General features: G+C 40.0%; 1 protein-coding gene across 4 annotated transcripts in view; it reads right to left on the bottom strand.

Moving 5' to 3' along the window:
* The window catches only part of CDH13 (cadherin 13), a 449,552-nt gene that overhangs the window by 29,630 nt on the left and 394,842 nt on the right, over positions 1–25,080 (bottom strand). For all 4 annotated transcript variants that reach the window (XM_068203139.1, XM_068203136.1, XM_068203137.1 and 1 more), the window contains 2 exons: positions 22,670–22,852; positions 21,428–21,681 (listed from right to left, as the gene is read on the bottom strand). In XM_068203139.1, the coding sequence (XP_068059240.1) occupies positions 21,428–21,681; positions 22,670–22,852 (437 nt within the window). The remainder of the gene's footprint in view (positions 1–21,427; positions 21,682–22,669; positions 22,853–25,080) is intronic.

The following is a 25,080-nucleotide window of genomic DNA, read 5'->3' as shown; positions in this document are numbered from 1 at the left end:
TAAGAATATTCATTATTAGGGCCTAATTCTATACTCAGTTAAATATATTAAGTAAAGAACAACCCCAAGCTGAACTAACTGATACCAATTCCCTCTCCAATTAAATGTGTTAATATTTTAAACCAAAACTCTAATCATATAATCAATACCTGGGATAATAACCTGTTTATCTTTTTTGTAGTGAATTGTTATAGGTCATAAACCACCATACAACGTTTTATAGACATTTTAAATTACCAGTAATTGACATGGAGCCTGTTCTTATTTAATGAGTCTGTGCCAAGGCAGTGCCTCACAGTGACATTCACCTGAAAGTGAATCCACCTGAAAGTCCTGTGTGACAATGTTGCAAAAAAAAAAATAAAGAAGTATCATTGCAAGTATGAGGGAATAATCAAAAACAACACATTATTGGGGGAGTAAAAAAAAAAAAAAAAAAGATAAAATGAAATAAAATGCCAGCCTCTAAAGAAGTGCTGACAGACAGCCCTGCCCAGGCTGCTGCATTTTTACCACAACTTTGCTTCAGGCTTGAAAAACGAAATTTCCTGGGGGCTGCTGGGTCTGACTGTGGTGCACAGGAATATTCAGGTGCTCAGGCAACCAGAGTGAGCATCAAAACTTCAGCATATACAGCCAGGAAAAATTGCACAACTTTATGAGCTCTTATGATGTTAAAATAAGTTAAAGAGCAGATTTGAAAACCAGAAAATTTTGGAATTTATACAGAAAAAGAGAGAAATAGGGAAAATAATTGGCTTATTTATGCTGGCAAAAAAAGTAATTTAGAGTTTCACCACTGGCTTCCCCAGGAGCAGAAATTATTCCCTAGGGAATATGTGGGAAAGAATCAAAGGAAAGCATTAGTGCACAGTGAGATGTTCCATCAACCCAACACGTCCTTCCTCTTAATAACTATTTAAACATTAATCAATACCTCAGCTTTATCTCCCACAAAAATGAGTGCCTGGAATGGCAACAATGCAGATCATTTCATTTCATTTCTTTGTTTCTTCTTTTATTGTTGTTTTTATAACTTTGCAACAAAGGTATGCACAAAAATATGAAGCAAGGGCAGCCTAAACAATTCCTAGTCTATTGTAAAACTGCAAATTCTCAATTAACCCCAAAACCATTTCAGAAGATTCAACACTTCTAAAGTAATGAGAATGTAAAATGGATTGTATTATCTTCCCTGATTGCTCTACAAAGCACTGTTGGCTGTGCAAATAAAAACCTGGATTGTATAACCTGTGATTTGGCACAGGATATTGTAAAAGTAGTACTTTGTCTTTCCTACCACATTTTTACTTATTGTAAGAGCATATTGCAGTACAGTTAGGATGATTGGTTTTTTGTTCCATTTTTTGAGGGCTCTGCTAACAAAGGTTTACAATGGACCCATCATAAAAACCGTGATAAAAATAGAAGTTTAGAATGCAAAGAATCACTTCCCACTTTTGACTTTGGTGGGATCTAATTGCACAGCAGCTTTTAAAATCAGACCATTTTTAGGTGGTCTAACTTGGCTACATGTTCCTGCTGTATCTTCAGTCCTGAGCACACTGATCTATCAGATGTGCACAGAACTGTGCTCTCTGGTCTGCCAATTACTTTTTAGTTTGGTCTTATTCTACTTTGCAGCAGTGCAATTTAGTGCTGCTCGTGGAGTTTATTTCACTGTGGGTTTTTTTTTTCAATTTTAAACTGTGCCAACAGCTCACAGCTCCCAAGGGCTTGTAAAGTGGGTGTAACATATTCTGACTGTGACCTCCTTGCTCTGGGTTCACGTCCTGGTGTCGTCAAAGCCAGGTATTGCAAAGAGAGCAGCAAAACCAACTCCCTTGGACTGGAAATTGTCTGCTCCAATGTTCGAGCACACACCTTAAACACAGACCTCCAAAGAGACACAGAGGGGTTATGGATGCAGAGCAGAACACAAATCAAAATTCGCACTTGGTGCAGAACTGAAATAGAGCAGCAGATATATGGAAATAATTTAAAATTTATAAACGGCGTTACATCAAGGCTGGTTGAAAAATCATGAGGCACTACCCCTGGGGAAAGGTTCACAGGTATTTGGGAGAGACTGGTGCAGCAATTACAGCACAAATATCCACACCCAGGGAAGCAGTGGTGCTTCTCAGAGAAAGATAAAGTCCCAAAATACAAGTGCAACATTAAAAATCTGGATTTAAAGTCTATTGTGCTCTATATAGGGATGACATGATGCAGAGTTTTAGAGTTCAGCCTGCTTCCCATGGAGCTCCTCCTTCTCCACTGTGCTCTCATTACCTTTTGCCTGCACTAATTAGGGCAGCATATGGCACCAGAAAGAGCAGAAAGGGAACCTTATTGCAGCACAGCAATTCTCCAGCTGAACCACACTCCACGCTCATTACTGGGGACACAAGGCAATTTTTCTGCTTTTTGGCCATGAGATAAGAAAGGTGTCCCTGCTCCCATAAGCTTTGGGGAGGGCAAAAACCACACACACGCACACACACACACAGATATATATGTATATGTAGATACTTACATGTGTATGTATATATATATATACACATATATATGTATAATATGTGTGTGAATTTATATAAAATTATATGTATGTATATAAAATTCACCATATATATATGTGCATACATGTGTATGTATATATGTATACATATATATGTATAATATGTATATATATATAAATATATGTATATATAAATAAATAAATAAATATATAAATCTCACAATATATGTATGCACATACATATGTATGTATTTATATATGTATAATATGTGTTTATATATATAATATATATAATTCACAATATATATATGTACATACATATGTATGTATATATGTATACATAAATATGTATATGTACACACACATATATATGTATATATAGTATAAATGTATATATGTACATTCCCAGCCTTGCACAGCTGGGTCTCATATTCCTATCCCATGTGAAATGAAAACTATAACAACAATTCTCTAATGTATATTATAGTAATGTTCTGTCACTATACTGACATTTGATTTTGTAAAGATCATTTTGATACAGCTTCCATGATTGTGTTGGTTTGGGTTTTTTTTTCCTTTTTTATTTGATTTTTTTTGTTGTTGTTTTGGTTGTTTTTTTTTTTTTTTTTTAATTTTAAAATGTTTGTGTGTTTTGTTTTGGTTTTTTTTTTTTTTCTTAATTTTAAAATGTTTGTGGCATTAAAGCCATTGGAAGAATGTTGTTGGAGCAGTTGTGGGCTTTCATTTTCCAAGGCCAGGTTGGATGGGGCCTGGAGCATCCTGGTCTAGTGGGTGACATCAAAACCATTCTGTTATTCTGTGATTCACTTTTTTTTCCAGATACTGAAAAACAATGTGTATTGATTAGCTGTATTAATTATGAGGTGCGGGTGAATATAGAGGTTTGGATTATATTTTTTATTCAGATATAAAGCCACTGCCTAAAATCTGCTGCTGCAGCCCCTAAACTCAACGTGTTTAGGGCAGTAACTCTTGGTTCTTGTGACAAAGCCTGTCCTAACAGCACAAGGGAGGCATTATTTGGGATACCTGACTTTATCTCCATTATAGATAAAGGACTAAAAGGCAACCAGAGGATTTCATATCAAATGGGAAGAAAAAAGCACAAATGCTTCATCACACAATGGTTTTGAGAAAAAATATGTGCATTTGGAGATCTCAAATACTACAGGCCAGGTTGTAAGAGAAGTGATGAAGGGAGCAGGGGTGACCCCACTAAAGAGCTTTTCCAGACCTGTTCCTGTCAGCTGTACACTGTTCGTGCTGATCCCTGATCCCCAAGGCTTTCAGAGCTGTCTGGATGTCTAACTTTGGGATTCCTCAGGATCACAGAGTGGTTGGGGCTGGAATGAACCCCTGGAGATCATCACCGACAGCTTTCAGGACCTTTTGTGAATCTAAAACCTCACTGTGTCTGGCTTAAACCCTGGCCTAAACCCACTCATTGGAACCATGCTTTATTAACACGGAGTTAACCCAAAAGATGCTGTTAAAAAAGTCAGAAAGGAAAATAAAATCTCAACTGTCCTCTGCTTGTGCTTTCCAGGGCCCATCTTTAATTTACACACTCCAGCTACCAAGCTAAGCCTAGGCAGGCTTCTTTACCATTAAATGAGCAGATTTGCATTTGGATGTAAATGCACTAAAAGTGTGGCTCTATGCTACATGAGCAGCAGGCTGTGAAAAACTTCCTGCAGTGCTATCCTGCAGAGATTTAGATGTGCTCAAGTTATTTTGGCTAGATTCTTTAAAAAAGCAAAAATTAAAAATGTAAAAAAGCAAATTTAACTGAAATCGATACTATTATTAACCAGAATAAACATATCATTAGGAAATCGAAAAGCTGAAATAAATCACGTTTTCTGGAAACACTGTTGAGGAAGGTGTTAAGTCAGATGCAATTTTAAACTCACTTGAAGATTGAGGATTTATGCAAGAGCCATTTTTCAGCTTTGTGGAACACATTTATGGCCTTGCAGGATTTTCACAGGCTGGTAATGTCAACTTAGAGTACAATTAAAAAAACCTAAAATTAAAACCCCCATCAGTGTTGTGCCACAAGTGACTGTGTGCATTTTTGGTCACTGGAAATGCAAGTTTCACTGATAACCTGGGCACACCCCAGGGTGAATCACCACAGCTTTTGTAGGAACTCCCTGCAGCAGCTTTTTCCTGGGTGATCCCAGAGTGTCCCTTGAGTTCCTGGGAGTTTATGCCCAGATTTAACCTTGCAGATGCTTTATGCTAATCTCTTGGAACCCTGGTGGATGAGAATTTTAGACTTTCTGTGCTGCCAGGCACTGAGCCCCAGGAGAACACTGCAATTGACCTGAGGCCGTGAAGAAATGCTGCCAAAATGGAATGACAGAACTGGGATTGTGGGTGTGGAGTTCGAATAGAAGTGTGTTAATATCACAGGGTGGAAAACGTAGAGTTGAAGGTTTTAGAATATAGTAATAGATATAAAGCAAGATGGAGGTTTTAGGGTGGGGGCTGGTCCTTCTTGTTCACCTTCTTCTCCATGGGTTTGGGTGCTTTTGTATAATTGGATAAAAAACCCCCATTGTGGGCCACAGGTAGTTAGTTATTAAGTTAAAAGTAAAATTAATTTAGGTGTCATTTCTTAACTGGACAGTTTATCCATAAAAGGCCTTGGAGAGAGAGAGATGGGGCTCCATTTTTAGTTTGTTATAGTGAAGTGCTGCAGAACTCAGGGTTGGTGAGACTGTAACATGGATAAGAACTAATAAACATCTGAGTCCCAACAAGAAAAAGCATCTCACACATTTAATCCTGAACCTGACAAAAAGAAGTTAAGACTCAACCCTAATCCTCTGTGAACAGGCAGCACAACTCCAGTGCCAGTCTGGCCCTGCTCTCAGGGATTTTGGCCCTGGAGGTGGTTCCTGGGCCCTGAGGGAAGGGTTTGCAGGCTGTGGCCTCGCTGCAGGCAGGGTTTGCTCCTGTTTGCATCTACAGAGCACTTTGAAAACCATCTCCCCCATCCATCTCCCCCATCTGAGCGAAAGGGTTCCTCATCTCAGCTTTGTTTTGTTTGTCACATCAGGGATTTAACAGGCTGGCTTTCATCACAAACTTCTATCTCCAACGATACCATCAAAACAGAATGAAAAATTAGATGAAATTCAGTTTTCAGTCCCCCGCCACTGAGAAATGTCAAATGAGAAAATAGTTGACTAATTAGTTATTTGTGTGGAGAAATAATGGTGTAAGCCCCTTGGTAAACATGAAGAAAGTAACAGGAGAGTCATTGCAACTCAAATAATAAAATAAATCCAATCTCAAAACCTACAACAATTAATCAAATCAAAATAATAAAACTGTATTAATGAGGTGGTTAAATAAAATGTTCTGGAAATGAAAATATTTTTCATTATTATTGTACAGTCTTTCAAACATTTCTCTGTGCTGAAACCTAATTTTCTCTTTTTCTTTCCTTTGGGGCAAAAAAAAACCCTAGAAGCTGAGGTATATATAAAAAAATAAATAATCCACATACTCATTTATGTATGTTTTAATCAGAAGTGATTAGGGCTATGGTTAAATGAAGCCAGAGGCCATAACTATCAGAATTATTCCTAAAGCTAGGGAATAATACACCATATCTGGGACTAACACACTGGTATAATCAGGTTGTTACTGTTAGAATAATTGTCAACACATGCAAATCAGTAAAAGTTTTCTCATTGTAGCAATTGTGCCTCAAAAGCTAATCAGCATCAGATGAGCTTCAGGGTCTTTTACAAACTACCCAGAGAAGGATTTTGGCAGCAAAACTCTATCAAAGTTTCTGCACATGTCTGTTCTTTGTGCCTGTGCTCCCACTGCAAATCCATTTTCTGCTTTCACTGTCCAAGAACTGCCCTGGTAGCTCTTGAAAAACTGGGAAATTTTTATAAGAGCCCAGCAGATTCAGCACTGAAATGTCAGTACTGAACACAACTGGGAAATAGCTCATTTTACAGCTTCTCCAGTTCTTTTTTTTTCCCTAAGGGATGGGCAGAAAGGAGGTTGGAAGTGGCTCAGAATGGGAAGTTTAAATCGATCTGGATCAATAGAGCTCTGCTGGACTGTGGCTGCTCCCAGCCAAAGATTGCTCTGGCAGCTTCCAGGAAGCCCCAGCTGTGCCCTGGCTGATAGCAAAGGAATCCCACAGGGAACCCTGGCCTGGAAACAGCTCTCAAAAGGGCAGGGCAGGGCAGAGCAGCACATTTTCCATCCTGAGCCTGTAGCCAAATATGGATCCAAACATATCCAAATATGAACCCAAACATATTCCCAGCCCTGGCCACCACTGACTCTGGGACTCATCTCTTCAAGAAGGAAGGGAATCTGTTTCTGCAAATGAATTTCCAAGAGGGAAGGGTAACAAAAGTGACAAGTAATCATTTCAACACAGTTTGTGTCAGTGCCACTGCAAAGCCTGCACAGCCCTGATGCCTCAGAGCAGAGTGAGAGCAGCACACTCCCCTGGGCACCTTCAGCTGCCTCTTGCACACTCGCTTCTTTTGGTACCTTTTCTCATCAGTACTTTACAAAGAATTCCAGTCCAGTGTAAGCCTGGAGGACACTGGATAGCCCAGCAATGGGGAATAACACCTTGCCCCTGGGAAAATAATTAATAATAAAGACTAGAAATATCACAGGCCTTCCTCCCAGGACCAGGAAATATCAAGGGGGACAATTTGGGAATAGCTCCTGGAGATTTAGCAGAATTTCTTCCTTTGGTACTAAACATTAACAAATTTTTCTGTTAATGACAGACCTTTAGGAAGGAAAAAATGTTCACAAATGACACAAACAGAAGAGACACAAACTGTGTCTCAGTCTGAACATACACACATGGGATCCCTGGCTACTCCCAAGGCACTCAGAATTATTAACAGAAAGATTTTTCTCCATCCTATCCCTTACGACATGTAGTACTTTTTACTTCCACAATGTTAGAGGAAATCATATAAGGGTTTGTGTTGAAAGGGATGAATATTTTCACTTGCATTTTCTAGCAACAAACCCTTTCCCCCCTTAAAAAAAAAAAAAAAACAACAAAAAAACAAGGGAGTATCTTACAAAAGGACAACATTTACCACACAATAAATTGGCTGTGCAAGAAGTGGCAATTCAGAAAGAAAATATTTTCCTGTGGGCATTCCTCAGCTGGCTGAACTTGCACAGGGCTCGTTCCTGACACTCAGCTATTCCCAAGGCAGAGCATGGAGATGATGGGACAGAAATAATGTTCTGCTGACTTCAGAAAGCCTCTGAGCTTCTTGGCAGGTTGCAGTGAGAGGCCTGGCAGGAAAACCAGCCCAGCCCTGCTCCTTCCCTCTGTTGTGAACACAGAGCTCTGTCCCTCAGCTCTGGTTAAACAGAGCTCTGAATGGGATAGCCAGGATCAAATGTGCTGCTGCTGCAGGGTTCCCTCCAGACACTCATTTTGGTGAGATGTTGGCTGCTAATCAGCTAATAAGTGTGTTTTCATGTATTTGACAAGCGTAATCTTGAGCGGCAAAGATCCACGTTGGAATCCAGACTTCACTGAAGGAGAAAGAAAACACTGATCCTGGGAGTTGAGCTGAACCTGATCCAGGCAAAACCTGGCTTCAATCTTGGGTTTTTTCTCACATTAGAGCACTGCCTGAGCCATTGGTGTGGTCTTTGCTGCATGTGGAGCTGAGCCCCTGTCCTAGATTGCAAGGCAAGATGTATTCAAATGCCATCTGTTAGAGGTGTGGCAGTTATCTTCCATTAATTGGGCAGTTTTCTTTATCTCTTCCACAAACCAATCCTCCCCCCAGGGAGACATCTGCTGTTAATGGGCTATTGAATGTCACTGCATGACTGATAAGAACTATAACATCCCATTGCGAGATGCTCCGCCCAGAGGGAGGAGCCAAGCATTCCTACCTGGATATAATCTTGAGTTTATGGAACACCAGCACGGCTTTTCCTGCATTGGATTTCCTAGAGGAACAGCTGCCTCTTCCACTGCAGGAAGACTACAGCCTTTTCTACAGGATCACTGCTCCAACAGAACCACACCTGCCACTCCAGGAGGGCTGCAGCCACAATTCCAATTGGACTGCTACCTACACCCTGACCAACAGGGTGTCAGGTTGTGTTCTGACTTTGGCAGTGTTGTTTTAGTTCACTGCATTGTTTATTTTATTGTTTTATTTTCTTCCCTAATAAAGAATTGTTATTCCTGCTCCCATATTTTTGCCTGAGAGCCCCCATTAATTTCAAATTCATAACAATTCAGAGGGAGGGGCTCTACATTTTTTTTTTTTCCATTTCAGGGGAGGCTCCTGCCTTCCTTAGCAGACACTTGTCTTTCCAAACCAAGACAGCCCCAGAAGGATATTTCGTGTTTGCAGTTCATAATAACAGCTGCATTAAGAACTGACATCCCACAGAAGGGATTTGCTCAGCGGGCAGAGCTGTGTGACCCCTCAGGAGGCTGCAGCAGCACCCTCAGCCTCTGCAGGGCCACTGCTGCTCCTGCTGCCATGGCCTCTGGGTGCCTCCAGCTCCTGGTGACACACTCCAGGCACACAGGGACACATTCCCACCAACTCCGTGCTCCTGCAGGCAGAGCTTTGCCAGCGAGGCTGGAGGTTCCACCAGCACATCTGTGCCCACCATGGCATGGAGCACAGCTCTGAGCCAACAAAATGCCACTGCTTCTCCCTCTGCTCCCCTGAAGGAGGGAGCTGGACAGAGGCAGAGCCCTGTGCTGGAAATCCAGGTTCCTGCTGGCACACAGAGTCATAGAATCATGGAATTATTAAGATTAGAAAAGATATTTAAGGTCATCAGGTCCAGCCATTAGCCCAGCATTGCAAGGCCACCACTAACTGGTGTCCCCAGGTGCCACATCCAGGGGGCTTTGGGCACTTCTAGGAGTAGGGACACCCCCACAGCCTGGTGTGACACTGGCAGTGAAAGGCTTGTCCTGGCTCCAACCCTTCCTTGTCAAAGGTTTCCTTCAAGAAGCAGAGATGTAGAGCTCCAAACGCACTCCAGGATGAAACAGAATCAAATCAGAGTGATTTTGGTCACAGTTTGATGGCAATTGAGGGGTTAATTAGGAGTTGTTAGTTAGGAGTTAATCCCTTGTTGCCTAGTTAAACTCTAAGCATCTATTTTGAAAATTGAACTCTTTACAGGACAGTGAAAGAGCAGGAGATAATATATAAAATAAAATATGTCCCATTGTGATTAGTAATGCAAAAATTTATGTGCTTTTCCTTTCAGTTCCCTTGTTTATCTTTGTTTAGAAAAAAGTGAATTCATAGAAGGAAAATAGACTCTCCTGGTGATTTGTAGAGTTATGTAGCCCAGAGGAATTAATACTCATCAAGGAAAAACACTTTCCAACATCAATAACAAGAAAAGGAAAGGGTAGGTGAGAGATTCAGTAACATGGTTAATAATGTGAGTACATAATATCCAAGGAAAAATTACAGTACCACCTGATAATGTGAAAAAAAGCACATTTAGTCCTGACTAATAATAAGTTTTAAATTAATATTTTGGGTTTTTTCCCAGCTTATTTAAAATATACTATGTACTTCATGGGTATAATTCTTACAGAAGAAATTTAATTAATTCTCTTTCATTCTTTTGGTAATAATGGACAATCTCCTATTTATTTAACCAATTACATTGAACTATTCAAAAAATACTCGACCTCTTTCTGTCCTGAATGTTGGAGCAACGTGTGCTATCGTGTCACATCTTTTCCTCTATTTTCAGAGAGTTCCTTTTGTTTGCCTGACTCCTTATCTGTAATGGCCATGAGAAATGAACAGGCCAGTGTGATTCACCTTTTCTAACCCCAGTGAATCAGACTCTCAGCCATTCAAGCTGCCCAAACTCACTTCAAAGCCATGGATGTGTCTGACTCACCTGGCCCTCATCATGTTCCAAGGTTGTGCATAACCATGGCTTTGGTGTTTTATTTCTAAACTCAAGTCCAGGCTGTTCCATTTGTTAGAGGTTGCTGTGCTTGTTTTCCCCCCTCCCCACCTTTCTGCCTGTAGGAATCTCTAACATCCAACATCCAAAGGATGTTAGAAAACAAAATACTGCTTTCCACATGTTGAACAAAACCATGAAAACTCACATTGCACACTCTGTTATGTTCATTGTAACATCCCTTGTCTGAGTGATGTTACTGCAAAACAAAATTGTCCTTAAATAAGTAAATATAAATAGAGGATGGCCAAAATTAAATCCTGCCAGATATTCTGAAAAAAAAGTCACAAGCTGTATTTCAATATATAATGCATTAAGCCCCTGTGTGTTTTTCAAGGAAATAAAAATTTAAGTATATTCTTTACAGAAAAATTATCCTTTCTAAAAAAGATTTTATAGATAGTGTACTTTTTGTCTCTATAAAGGATAATATAGATAAAGTTTTATCCTTTATAAAAGGTGAGTTAAGGCTGAAGAAGTCAGTCATTTCCCCTTGCAAGTTAAAAAAGCTTCTTTCTTGCCAGGGTACAAATCCTGTGTGCATCTGAGGGCTTGCTCTGATGTGCTGCCTACAACAAACCTACTATGCACAGCACAATTTTTATATCGTGTTCATCATCATAATAACCAAGCCCCCTTCAGACATATATTAACAACATGACAAATGTGTGTCATTTAAGAGATCTGCTGGCCAGTGATGGAAAATGTGAAGAGGTTAGAGGGGAAAGCTCGGAAGCAGTATTCATTTATGACACAAAAAGAGCTTTCATTAGATGTTGCAGGCTTAAGCACTGAAAAAACAGGAAATAGAAGATTTAGATTTGCTTGTTTAACCTTTATTTACCACCCTGACAGTGCTGATAAACTTTTTATCCAGGACTTGCCTGATTGCAGGGTGGTATCAATGAGGTAAATCTTTTACCAAAAGTATTCCACTATTTGGCCATATATAGTTTTATTTTCTGCTTCATATGCATTGCATTAAGTGCACACAAATATAGTGCTCTGGGAATTGAATGTATTTAATCTCCTAAGATTCTATTATGCCCTAGTTACTTCGTGCTCTTTAACCCTGGGTTGGATACCCAGGAGTTAAACTTCTCTCACCCTTTTCCCTTGTCTTTTGGGATCTGAATGTTTTGCCAGCCACCTTCAAAGCAGGTCCAGAGCATCATTGTGAGGTGAATTTTAATATTTCAATTTGACAGACAAAAAAATGGAAGCCTCAAAACCTGTAAAACTAAAAGAATCTGGTCTTTTTCCCCCTCTGAAATGACAGAAGCTGTAATGAAAAGACTCACCTGGCTGCACAAAGAAGTACTTGTTCAAAAGCACAGTTATACAAAGATTAAAGCCATTAGGGGCTTTTCCTGCTTCTTCTTTTTCCTTGCACTTCAACACCTAAACTCTGTAGCAGTTTCTGAGTCAACTGACTTAAAACCCTTGACATGGACATGTGCAAAACTGAGACAGAGCTGTTTTCTTTCCGGGCTAAAATGTTTTTTAAACACTGTTTAATAACTTAGAAGCTTCCAGGGCCAGAATCTGCACACCTTTTTCCCCTACTAATAGAAACATTCCTTATTTTAGTCCTGAAGCATGACCAGATGAAGGCTGGAGCTGCATTTGTGTAAAATGCTACCAAGGACCCAGGGCTGAATCTCCAAAGAGGCAGGGCCTTAGGTGGTGAGAATTCCTGTGGAAATTTCCCATGTGCAAGAGGAAACAGGGCTCTGCCACACCCATTAAAACAGGTCATTGTGTAAAAATTGTCCAAGGTTTGGAGTACGCAGTGAAACCTGGCTGACAAGGGTTGGTATCTCCAAGGTGATGGGGAGCTGAGCGCTACCCAGAGGAGCTGCCCAAGAGATCCCATGGATAATAATTATCTGGCTCGATGGAGAGCAGGCATGCATGTCTCTGTAGGCATATTTACCTAGAGTATAATGGTCATAAAATTAGGAAGAAGTCAGTCCCTAGTAATTCACACTTGAACCAAGACTGGATCTGCAGGCTTACTGCTGCTTAACAAAGTGCATAATTTCACTCTTACTCAGAAACTATTTCGCAGAAATTGGCATCCTTATTACAAAGTTAATAGAAAAATTCCAATTGAACTCTACAAGGCGTTTTTCCTATTACAGTAACATTGCAGAGCTCCATTTAGTAAAAATGAGTGCTTAAACCTTCTGACAATTTCTTCACTGAACTTCAATTCCACTCCAAGGATAACCACAGTGAGCCTGAAAGGAGACGGGGCCTTTGTACCTTGAAATGCACAGGCTGGGGCTGCCTTGCCACTGAGCAGTGGCTGTAAACACAGCACAGAAATTCTGTGCTTTTGGGAAAGCTCCTGCTCCCACATGGAAAACTACTCCCAGATTCAGTAGGAATTGTGCCACTGAATTGCAAGTGTCCATGATTTAGTCTATCCTTAGTCTGGAGATGGTAAATTAATGAAATATGGCCAGAAATCTGCTCAATATCTTCACCTGCTTTAAAGAGCTGAATTGCTTAATTAGATACTTTCTCTTCATGGCAGGATTAAGCCCTGGGTGCAGCACTAGTCTTTCCGGAAATCTTTGATTTCCGTGCTTGGTTTTGCAGCTTTTGCCATCATGTAAAAAGCCACTGGTCCCTGGAGCTCCAATCACACTCATAACCAGCCCAAATAAATTTCTATCAAAGCACCACTGAAAGCTGTAACCATACACAGACGTTCACACACGATCAAACCCAGCTGAGTGAGACTCCAGAATTCAATAGCTTTAAAATATAAAGAGAAATTCATACCACCCCCTTCCCCATCAACATGACTCCTCACACTGTGTCCTCAAACTTGATAGCTAACTTATTATAATCAAGATACTCTTTACTTCTTCCAGAGACAGAGACAAAATCCTGCCTTTTCTGAGACTAGAAGAGAACAGTGATGACAAAGTGAGTTATTGTCTGGATCTGCCTTCCACTGCAAGCATAACTTGTGACTGATAGATCCTATTGTTATATTTCTCAAGAAGATCTGCAATATTGTTTAGTCAGTGACATGAAAAATGTGCCCTGTAATTTCACAGTTCACAGCCATTCATTCTGAGTGCTGACACGGTTGAAATCATAATGTGGCATAATATTGTTATGCAGGATAAAGACAGAGGGTCTAATTAAACTCCCCTTAAATGCTACATTCATCCTTATTAATCAAGAATTCAGGATTCTAAAGGTAATATCAAAGCAAGTTGAAATAGGTGACTGTGGCTTATTTGACTTCATGGAAACACAGATTTTCAATGCTATCATCCACAGCTTTAATATCAACATATTAAGTATGATTTATGCCAACAGAGTAGAGCAGTGGAAAATTTTAAGAACAGGATCTTTTGACAAGTACTGTCAGGAGTGATGAAGTCTAGCTTCAGGTAGCTGGATTCTGGGCAAAACTATGAATCATGGATTGAGAATTCCTGGGCTCCCTTGCTTTAGGTAGCCTTTCATAATTTAATTCAGACATTTCTGCTATTTCAGAGACCAACCAAGGAGAAAGAGATGGATCTTTTTTTTTTTCCCCTCCCCTCAGGAAAGGGACACTGTTTTTCAGAACAGCCTCGCTCAGTCTGGGTGAAAATTTCCCCCCTGCTGTGCCTCCTGGAGAGGACAAGGAAATGATGCTACACCAACCTGTTTATGTGCATTAACACCATTAACCCCACACCTTGCTAAGGAAGAGCCAAGAATCCAGAGAAGATAAGATATGAGCATAGACAAGGCAAGCAGGGAAACTCCCTCACCTCCCAGCAAGGCAAAAACTGGTATAACAAAGCTTAGCCCCAGCTGGTGAGCTGGGACTGGCCTTAAGCACTGAAAATCAAGGTATACAAAAGCAGAAACAAGTAAAGAAGAGGTCAAACATCTGCCCCAACACAGAGAACATCATCAAAATAGGGCAAAAAGAAACATGAGGGGAGATTTAGAAGTGTCCCTGACTGTGAGAGACACTGGAAGCAGCTGGGGAATCAGTGATGCCAGGGTATCACTGCTCCCAGCGTGAGCAGGGAGGTGCTGCCAGGTTGGTGGTAAATTAAAGCAGCCAGGGAATGCCTGTGAGCAACAAAGGGACTGAATAACAGAGCTTGGGAGGCAGCTGTCAACATCTGCTCACAGCTGGGAGGAAAAGCACATCCTGCACTCTGCAGCTCTGCTGCAGGAGCTGACAGAGATGGAACTGGCTCTCCTGACTGGTCAGCATCAGGTGCTGTCCACAGCTTTTACAGGGCCTGGAGTCCAGCTCTGGTAGATGTTTCAATTCTCTCAGCAGTGAGATTTAATTCCAGGCATTTGTTCTCTTCTATCCCATCTCCTTAGCTCCCACCTGAGAAATTTTATTTATTTTATTTTTCTTTTTCTTTCTTTTTTTTTTTTTTTTTTAATCTAGCTGCTTCCTCCACATTAGTTCAGGGTTGTTGATAAATCCAGACAGTGCTGGCCAGCTACAAACCACCTTCTGCACAGGGAAACTGGGGCTGATTTGGCTTTTGAGCCATTTTTTGAAATTTGAAAATTGGGGCTGATTTGGCTTTTGAGCCATTTTCCCCTTCCAGAATTATATCAGTGTGGTTCTGGGTTTGAGAATAAAGGAGAGAAGGAGGTACAGCACTGCTCCAGAAACAATTTTGCTTCTTTCCCTATTGCTGTAGGCCTAAAGAGTTTGCTGTATGGGGAAAGAGGGATCATTTACTTTACTCAATAAAGAAAAGTGGAAGTCAGTTTGGTCAAACTGACCACAAAAAAAAAAAAAAAAAAAAAGAGACAATGCAAGTTTTTTACTATTTTTTCCTTCAGATATTAATTTTATGATAGTAAAATACAACCATCACAATAATTACCCACTCAGATAGTAGTAACACCTTCAAGGAACAGTTTCAGAAAAAAACTGCTGTGCAAAATGCTCTTGAGCTAGTGACCACTGAGAACCTGCAATTACAGGCACTGGTTGTGTAGCACGAGGGAAGTGCCCAAGTCCATTCTTCCAGAGTTTATTACATCTCCTCTTTTCTGGCATTGTTTGCTGGATACCCCAATACCCACAGCTCTCCAGAGCTGGTGTTTCTGTGTTTCAGAGTTCACAAAGACAGAAGTGAAAAAAACCTTTCTTTGCTTCAAGCAGATTCCGTCTCTCCCTGCCTTTCCATCTAACTTAAAAAAGAGAAAGGAAGAGAAAAACAGTGTACATTGCTCAATACACAGCAACTTCAGATCCAGAGATGCACTACAAATTCCCAGTGGCTGGGTTCAGGCAGGCCATCAATAAAAACTGCAGAGCCAACCTGAGATGCTTCTGGGTATAACTTACAGTGAAAAACTCTGGTGCTGCATGCTGAGAGCATGGCTCAGCCATTCATTTGTAACAATGGAGCTGTTCTTCTGTCAGCACAAGGAAAACAAATCTCCCGTTGTTAGGAATCAAAGACAAGTCCTTCAGACTCTAGGAGACATATTTAACCATGACTAAGTGTGTTGCTTCCTAAGCATTCACTCTTTAAGTCCTCCTATCCCTCTCTCATTATGTAGTACTTCTGGAAGTGATTGGAGTGTATCCCAAAAAAGGGAATTTATTGACCTCCACCAGCAACAAAAGGGCTTTAAAAAGGCTTGATGTGCAACAAAGTATGCAAAATTGATCCCTTAAGTGCTTGTGAGCAATGTGATGTGAAGCCTCATCCTTGTTCATGGGGGGGTTCAGGATCTCTGGAAAAATCCTGGCAAGAGACATGAAAAAGGCTTTTTGAATTGTCTTTGTGATTCATGGCTTATGCAGTCTCTGTGTGGAAAGGTGGGGACTGGCAGCCAAGGAAAGGAGCAGAAGTAAAACTTGCTTTTTCCACAGAATTCTCCTTAGTTTTCTCAACCATTTGAGATGTGGGAGAAACTCACTGAGCTATGAATTCATTTCAGTGTAGCTTCAGCACTATTTTATAGAATTTTAGGCAGCCATTTTTTTAAAATTTATATATTTTTTTGACAAATATCATAGCTGCCATCGATCAGAGGTTGCAACATTTCCACTGATTTCCACCAACTCCATAGGCACCAACCCCAAAGTCAGGATGATCTAATCTAAAGCAAAACATGTCCCAGCAGCAAAAATTCCTGTTCCCAAAGATATTGACCAGTCCATCATCAGGTTCTTGGTTCTTGGTGAGAAGACAAACCATGCACAGAATCATCAAGGCTGCAAGACATCTTTGAGATCCAACTGCAAAGCAAGATCCAGCTCCTAAACTGCATCTCCACGTGCCACATCCAGACACCTCTCGACACTTCCAGACCTGTGTCTCCACACCTCCCTGAGCAGACTGTTGAATACCTGATCACCCTTGCAGTGAATTTTCCCCAGTGTCTAACCTGAACCTCCTCTGGGAAACCAAAGGCCATTTCCTCTCATCCTCCCACTTGAGACTAGGCAGAAGAGACTCCCTACAACCTCCTTCAAGGCAGCAAAACCCACAATCACTCTTAATTCAGTTGGGTTTGGCCTCCTCCTTCCCCTGCTCTGATGCTCCAGCATGAAGCCTTATTAATGCTTAGTTTGCAGCCCAGAAAAATGCAATTTATATCAAGAGAAACAGAGTCTGTTCCCTTCCAGACAAAGCAGTAGCTGTTATTTGGAAATGCTGGCAATAATAAATGACTTTGCTCCTATTTCCAGACTTGGAAACAGTGTCCTGTGCTTCCAGGAGCCACCTGTACTATGTGTGGCAGCTTGCTATAAATATTATACATAAATATATACTTTATTTGCATACAGAGCTTCAGATATCTCTGCAGCCTTTCATGTTCCCAAGAAACTCGATGCAGTTTGGGTTCTAAGTTCTCCAGCTTCAAATGCTGCATTTTAATTCTACTTAATGAATTAGATATGCTTTAGAGCTGTAATAAACTTTTCCTATGAAGATATTTCTGAAGCATTGAGTCACATTCCTTACTGAGAATAAACAATATGTTTATATAAATAATTTAAAATCCAAGAGCGCAGTAGGTAATAAAAATATATTGCCGTGATAAGCCACGAAACCAGAAAACAACACTGCTCTAATTAAAAATTACAAATACACTGCAGTAAACAACTTATTTACACGTAGTTAAAAGTTTAACTATTGAATATTCCGCACTTGTTGAATCCCAAAAAGGGAAAAATGCTGAAACCAATCTCTTCACACAGTCAAATATTGAGAACCATAACTGTGTTTAATTAAGATCTACTGTTAATAATGGGTTTCAGAGTGAGGTTCTTCTTTTAATTTCCCAAGGTAGAAAATGTTATTAAATTTGGCCTTTAACTTCTCATTGACATGTACACTTAAAACTTCTGATTAAAATTTCAGAGGTTGGGAAGAAGTACCCAAAATTAAACTCTCAAATCTGGCACAAAAATAACAATGGAATCTGATTAAGAAATCAAATTTCAGAAACTTCATTACTGTTCTATTAATAAATTGTTGGGTTATAATTAAAATGGGGCCTGCTGGATTTCTTTCATTTTTTTTTAATTCTAGAAAAGATGGAAACTGGAGAGAGATTTAAATGCTTAAAAAAAAAAGGAAAAAAGAAAGGTCAATGGATCTGAGAAATGTGACCCAGATTGAACATCTTCTTTTTCTTTCTGGGAGTAATGAGAGTGGAACAAACACTGGTTTCCACCTCTTATTTCCAGGATGATGCTCCCACATCCACCTTGAATTCCTCTGGAATTTTAATGCCAATGGAAAGGGATGAGCTGACACTGTGCAAGTTCTGCCACTCGTGTGCAGACAAACGGCCACGGCCCCAGGTCTGTGATTTGGAGCCTTATTTTTCTCACTGAAACACATTTTTTGCCAGCTTGTTTCAGCTTTGTAATGAAATTCTTCCTCAGCCTGCAAAAACACTTGAAGCTGGAGAATAAGAAGGAAAATTGCTTCAAAAGTACAGCTGTCTTCAGGAAATTTTACAAAGTAAGCCACGTTTTTCAGAGATAAGTAATTCGATTCTGATTCAGATCTGCATTGTTCAAAGAATAAATTCAATCTAGCTGCAGACAATGGCAAAAATGCTTTCTCTACTCTTTTTTGTTGGTCTTGAAATGCATTTATCATGTTATATCTAGTAGAGTAACTAAATTTCCTGATTACAAATAATCAGCAGCTCCTTCTACAAGTTCTATGCAGAAAATTAACTAAAAATATCCTTGCAGTTGGATATATTTCAGTTGTAACAGGCTGAAAAAAAGAACCCAAAGCCCACCAACATTACTAATTCTCTGCTGGTCTGCACATTTTTAAGGGATTTCTACTTTGTTGGGGGTGATGTACACAGTTCACACAGCACAAATCTAATATTCATTGCTTCTTGCAGACAAAACATTGCTCACTCATGGTCATTAATATTCAATGAATCCACAGACTCATTTAGGAGCCTGTGCTGACCCTGCTTGGCCTTTATTTTACCATATAGTCATAGCAAGGACTGACGGCACAATTATAGTCTGAGAGCCACAAATTTGGTATCAGTGCTCTGTAAAATTTCCTGCACATTGTCCCAAATTCTAAACACACACCTGTCTGTGGGAATTTGAGGTAAATATTTCAGCCAGATCCCAACCAGTGAGTGGTTTTGGCTTTTCTACATGGAATTTGACCCTGCCCTTAACTGCAGATGCTGTTATACCACAGTCTGCCTTTTTCACTGCTGGTACCCAGGTGTTTCAAAACCTGTCAGCATTAAAACATCTTTTAAAAATGCTGGTTTATGCTTTCCTGTTATTTTAGCAATAGGACTGACAGGTATTCAAATTAGCCTTTTCCTGATGCATTCTACCATTTCCCAGATTTCCATTCCATTTGCATAATTTTCCTCTAACTTAACACAACCACTTCCATTTCCATAGTTCCTTTATATGATCATTCCTCATTCCCACCCCAGCCTAGCTTAATTCTGCTCTTTTCTGCACATAAAAGGAAAAAAAATCTTGCTTTTGGCTATAAGCCTTCCATGCTTGGCTATGCAGATACAGTAAACCTTCTGGGGAAATTCTGTTTATCTTATAAGTTGGTCAAGATTTGGGGGTTCCTTGGCATCAGGTGTGGTGAACTGCAGAACATGTTTATGTTACTTAACTGTTTACACCACCCTTAAAGCAAAATGAAGAGTATTCAGTGACTCACTGGGTGCCCTTTAAATGCAGGGTCAATGTAGTTTGGAGAAATTCAGCAAAATCAGTAGGTCAAGGGGAAAATTTCAGGTAATGGCTCCTGGCTTGTTGGCTTTGGTAATGAAATCCTTACATTTTTATGGCTTTTCTCTTTTAGCATCACAAAACCAGGTGTTATGTTAATGAATGTTAGTTTTCCCATCTCCCATGAAAATACATAAATTATGGAGAACATCAGTAAGTTCATTCCTTAAACTCAGCCCGAAACCCAAAGGAAATAAATACCTGCACAAGCCAGGTTCTGAGCAAAGCTGCTGAGGGACACATTGCCATGTCTGACAAGCAACAGAAATTCCATCCATAGACACAAAATTTTTGTGTGTGAAATAAGGGGTCTTTGGAGCAAAAGCTAAACTTAAGAATAGGAAATTCTTCTATAAATAAATCCATTTAGAAAACAAAGGAAATGATGTTCTAAGAATCATCCTCCAGATTAACTGGTATTTCTATGGCAGAAGTCAAAGGAGAAAAACTGAACTGTTAATGTTATTAACAATGTTATATTTGAGGTGATGCAGAGAATTGAAACTTTTAATTATCTGCCTTGCCTTTTTCCTCTTTCCTCGGAGATGAGCACACTCCCCTGCTCAAATTCACCTCCTCATCATTCAAATCCAAGTCCTTTGCAGTGACATTTTCACCAAGACTTGCTGCTGACAGAGAACATCTTCAAGATCAGCAGCTTTCTTTATTGTAGAACAGTACACGTGTCAAACCTCCTTTAAGGATTGCACAATCACTGCTAAATAACCCTGTGACAGCAGAGAGATCTCTGCCTATGGTCTGGATTGGCAGAGCCATTGTTCAGCTGCAGCTTTGAAGTCGTTCTCACAAGGAGTTTATCCCCTTTTATATACACTGGGACCTGGGGGAAATGATACTTACAAGGAGAAATGAAAAATTAAACACAGCTGTAGGTTTTAGTGGTAGTGCCTAACTTGTAATTCTCAAATGCTGAGAAAAGCTGTCTGGAAAGCCAATTTAGTTAGAGAGAACAAAGTGGTTGTTTTTTCATTTTTCATAGGATCTAAAGCCAAAAGACCAGACCAGGTGGATCAAAATATAAGGTGATGATACCATGTAATACCCAGGTTTGCTCCTTGTGACACGGCACAAGTGTGGGATTATATTATTATAGCACAGAAATAATAATCTGTTTTCATTTATCTGGACAAGGCCAAGTCTTAGCTTCCTTTAGCTTCAGTCTTTCACTGGGAAATATTTTCTCAGCTCTTGAAAGTAGATGGACAGTCATTATTACTGAGGGACATTATAAATGGTTTATAAATGATTTAAACCCTATGTAAAATAGATGCATCGTTTCTATAGACATTTTTAGGTTTTATATATCTTCTCTGGCACTCATGAAGGAAGAGGAATAAACAAGTAGGTTAAAAGTAATTTTGAAACTATGCAAAGCCAAATCTATTGCTTGTGGCCCTTGATTGTTCTACTGTCGGAACCTCATGGTGTGGAAAATTATTGTTTCCTGTGTTTTCAACAAACTGAATATTTGCAGGACAAAGTATAAATTGTAACTTCTTTTAAGTTAAACACAATTCTGCACTGGCAGGCAAATCCAGGGCACAGCAGACATTCCCACCCAGCAGAGGATGAAAATGAGAGGGCACTGCTCTCACCTGATGGTCTGGTGCTGCAAAGTGTCCGGGTCAGTGGCGTTCACCGTGAGCACCACGCTGCCAACGGGGATGTTCTCCTGCTTGGTCACTGCCATGGGGTTTGGGTGGAACACGGGGCCTTCGTTGACGTCCTCCACAGTGATCTGGACGGTGGCTGTGGAGCTGGGGCCGTAGGCGATGTCTGGGATCAGCGGGTCTTCGTTTTCCACTTTGATCAGCAGCGTGTGAAAGGCTGAAATCTCGTAGTCTAAAGGCTGCAAAGCAGAAGATCAGAGGGCAAAGGTCAAAGGCAATGCTTAATGCTTTTTCCTTTGGCCCACAGCAAACTTGCAGACAGCAGAATTAGCCACAAAGGGACAACGACATTCCCTGCACCAGGAACTGGGTGAGAGTTCAGGATTAGACACACTCAGTTCTAAAGGGCACTGAAGATAATAAACATAATGCACTTAAAAACCCATGGAGACATCCCCCTGCCAAGAGCTCACATTTTTTTGCCATACCTCATAGACACAATTCAGTGTTCAACTATACATGTTTATTTATATATAGCCTGTATTTAACAAACAAATGAGTCACACTCAGTAGCTACTCATGACAATAACACAGCTGCACTCTCAACTCCTGTCTTGAAATCAAAGGCAAATACATGCATTTGTCTTAAGAATTGACAATGCCTCTTCTGAAGCCAAAAAGACAGCATTCTGGTACAGGCAGCAAACGGGGATATTTTCTTCTTCTTTTTTTTATTTGTTAAGTTTGAGACGTAGGATTGTCTCATACAAAGACAGGCAATAAATTTTCCTATGAGACTGTAGAAATGTGGGACCAATCCACTTTAGAAATGTGGATTCAGTCTGAATCCATGCCCCTTTCTTCCCTGCTACTTGCATGTGTTCTCTAAGTGAGAACAAAATGGGGCTCTTGAATTCTAATTGTACCTCCAGCAACAAACAAATGTTTGTTGTCAAATCTCACTATTAATTGTGATGCTTACTGCAATTATTTTGTGCTGTTATTTAAGCAAAACAGTTAGGAACAGGCAGTCCTTGTGACTAAAAATAATAAGGTTCCTGTGACAGAAGAAGGGGTTATACACATAGTTAGGACAAAGGCTGACAGCCAACTTTATATCTTCCAATAACCTATCCCTGCTGTGCCTTGTTTTATGCAGTGAACCCAGGGGATGAACCTGACAGCAAAAATACAGGGTAGGAGGGGATAGGAGGGGATTGTTCTTACCTTGACAACAGAGAGCATTCCCTCATTAGTCTGGGGGTTGGTGTGGATCTCAAAGCTCTGCCCTGGGTTCCCATTAATGATGGAGTAGACAGCTCTCCATGCCCCGGTGGCGGGGTCGTCCCGGTCGCCCACAGTTAAGTTCACTATTACACCTGTGACCCCCTCCTTCACTGTGGCCTGGAACTGGAAAAAAAACCACAGAGGAAATAGTTACTATTTCCACTTAATGACCACACACACACACACAAGAAATATCTAAGGCAGCATTAATTATTTACCCCAGCAGGAGGAAGATAGAAAGCTTGACTGAAACTTTAAATAATGCATCCTCACTTATGAAATATGAGGTAGCACATTTCAGCTGCTCTCCACTTACTAGATGGCAGATAAGTAGTGATGTGATAGGAATGGAGCTTGGGAAGGTTCTGATCACAAGAAGACAGTTCAGCTCACATTACTGGAAAGTGAAGCATGGAGAGACCTGCAGTGCTGCATGTATTCCCAGAAAGGGAGCTGAGAGAAGAGGAACCTGCCTTGTACAGACCACTTTTGCCTTCAAATCCACTTTTATTTACAAATAAATCCAGTTTTGCATTTCACACTCTTTTTTTCCCATGAATTATCCCACACACATTCATTTTTCACTGCACCATTATCAAGACACAAAACAGGTCTCACAAAAACCATTCCCAGAGCATTTTTTTGAGGGCTTGCTCTAAGACACTCAAAAATAATTGGACCTCATGCTACCACTTTGTCTGCATTACTAAAAATCAGTGCTGCTTTCTTTTTGCAGTGGAAGGATTTTTTTATGACCTTGTGAAATGTGTTGCTGGACGATTCAACCAGTCAAGCCCTCTAAGAAAATTCTAGTTTATTCTCCATAATTCTCATTTATGTAGGAAAAAGCATTAAGCAAACCATTGGAAAAGCTTGCAAGGGTCAGACTTAATAACACTCCTCACCTTTCAAGTTCTTGAGGCTGACGTGCTAAAAGCACTGTATGTAAGAGTGATAAGATAATACCTGCTTTGGAGGTGGATAAACCAGGCTGATAACAGACCTAATCCTGAGAAGTGCTGAACATCAGCACTGCCATTACAGATCATTAGGAAATCTTAGCATTTCTAGGGATTAAGCCTTCAAAAGTCCAAAATTACAAACTTTAATGGCACAAATAGGTTTTGCTGTACGTGTGCTCCTTAAAAGCTGCATCGTTGGTGACAATGTGTCAGTCAAGGGCAAGAGTCACCCAAGTGGCTCCAAGACCTGAATTAACTAAATGTCTTTTCCTCTGTCTTACAGAACACAAGAAGTCATAACACTACAGAAGAGTTTGTGAAAATAGTGAATCCAGAAAATGGCGTTTTATTAATATATAGATTTTCCAATCGGGACAAATAGTAGGTAAAGTTGATTTCCTCATATGAAAATAAAGAAAAGATGACTATGTCTTCCCCTGTGTTCAGTTATCTTTGTTTTTCTTCTTTTCCCAATATATTTGATTTATCTTCCCCAAACCCTTTTTCAATTTTTCTGTATAATTTGAGTGCATGCATTCAGTTCAAGCTTTCCAGCATTAAACCTGATTTCATAAAAGGATGACATTAATAACTGGCTATTTCTATCTTCCTTGGTGTATCTAATAAAGCATTTAAAGATTCTTTTGATTCTGATGGTTAATATGTAACAGGTTGTGATTGAGCTTTGTTTCAGACAGTTCATTAAGCTCGTTTGCAGTTTAATTAACTCTAAATGATAATACAACAATATTTTCACTTGCTTTGAAACAAATTAAAAGGCAAACTCTATTAAGAATTTTGGAAATAACAGAAGAATGATTACCAAGACTGTGTTCCTTCCAGCTCAGCCAAATGTTGTCACTGTCAAGCAGACTTGGATACCTCTTACTCTGATTGAAAATAGCCAATTAGCCTGATTGATATTTTTATATTATTTCATATAGTCCCAACTTGAGCATGCATAATATGAGACATCAAAACCATAAAGGTCAGAATTTTTCCCCACAAGTGTTCAGTACCCAAGAATTTCCATTCAGCTGCATGAAAAGGTGACCAGACTTCAAGGAGCCCAATACTGAAGAATCTAACCCTTAGATTTGACCAGACATCTGCTCCTAATTCATATTGATCCTTGGGAAAAATCTTTTCCTTAATCCTCCAGTCTGATTCAATTAAGTGTTCAGTACTCCCTAGCTCACCTTGGGAACTGTAAGAGCTGTTAGGGTAAAATATTAAAAGATATGGCTGTTTTATTCAGATACAATATTGTGAAGCCTGTGTGAAAAAAATATAATTTTGACCCCACCAGTACCAGACTGTGATGGAAAAGGTTGCCATGGTCTGGCAGCTAGTTCAAAAAAATATGGAATGTCAGGATAAGGATGTCCA

This window comes from Anomalospiza imberbis, chromosome 12 (genome assembly GCF_031753505.1).
Source record: "Anomalospiza imberbis isolate Cuckoo-Finch-1a 21T00152 chromosome 12, ASM3175350v1, whole genome shotgun sequence".
Lineage (NCBI taxonomy): Eukaryota > Metazoa > Chordata > Aves > Passeriformes > Viduidae > Anomalospiza > Anomalospiza imberbis.
Note: the sequence above shows the minus strand (reverse complement) of the source record. Positions and strands in the feature narration are given on the sequence as shown.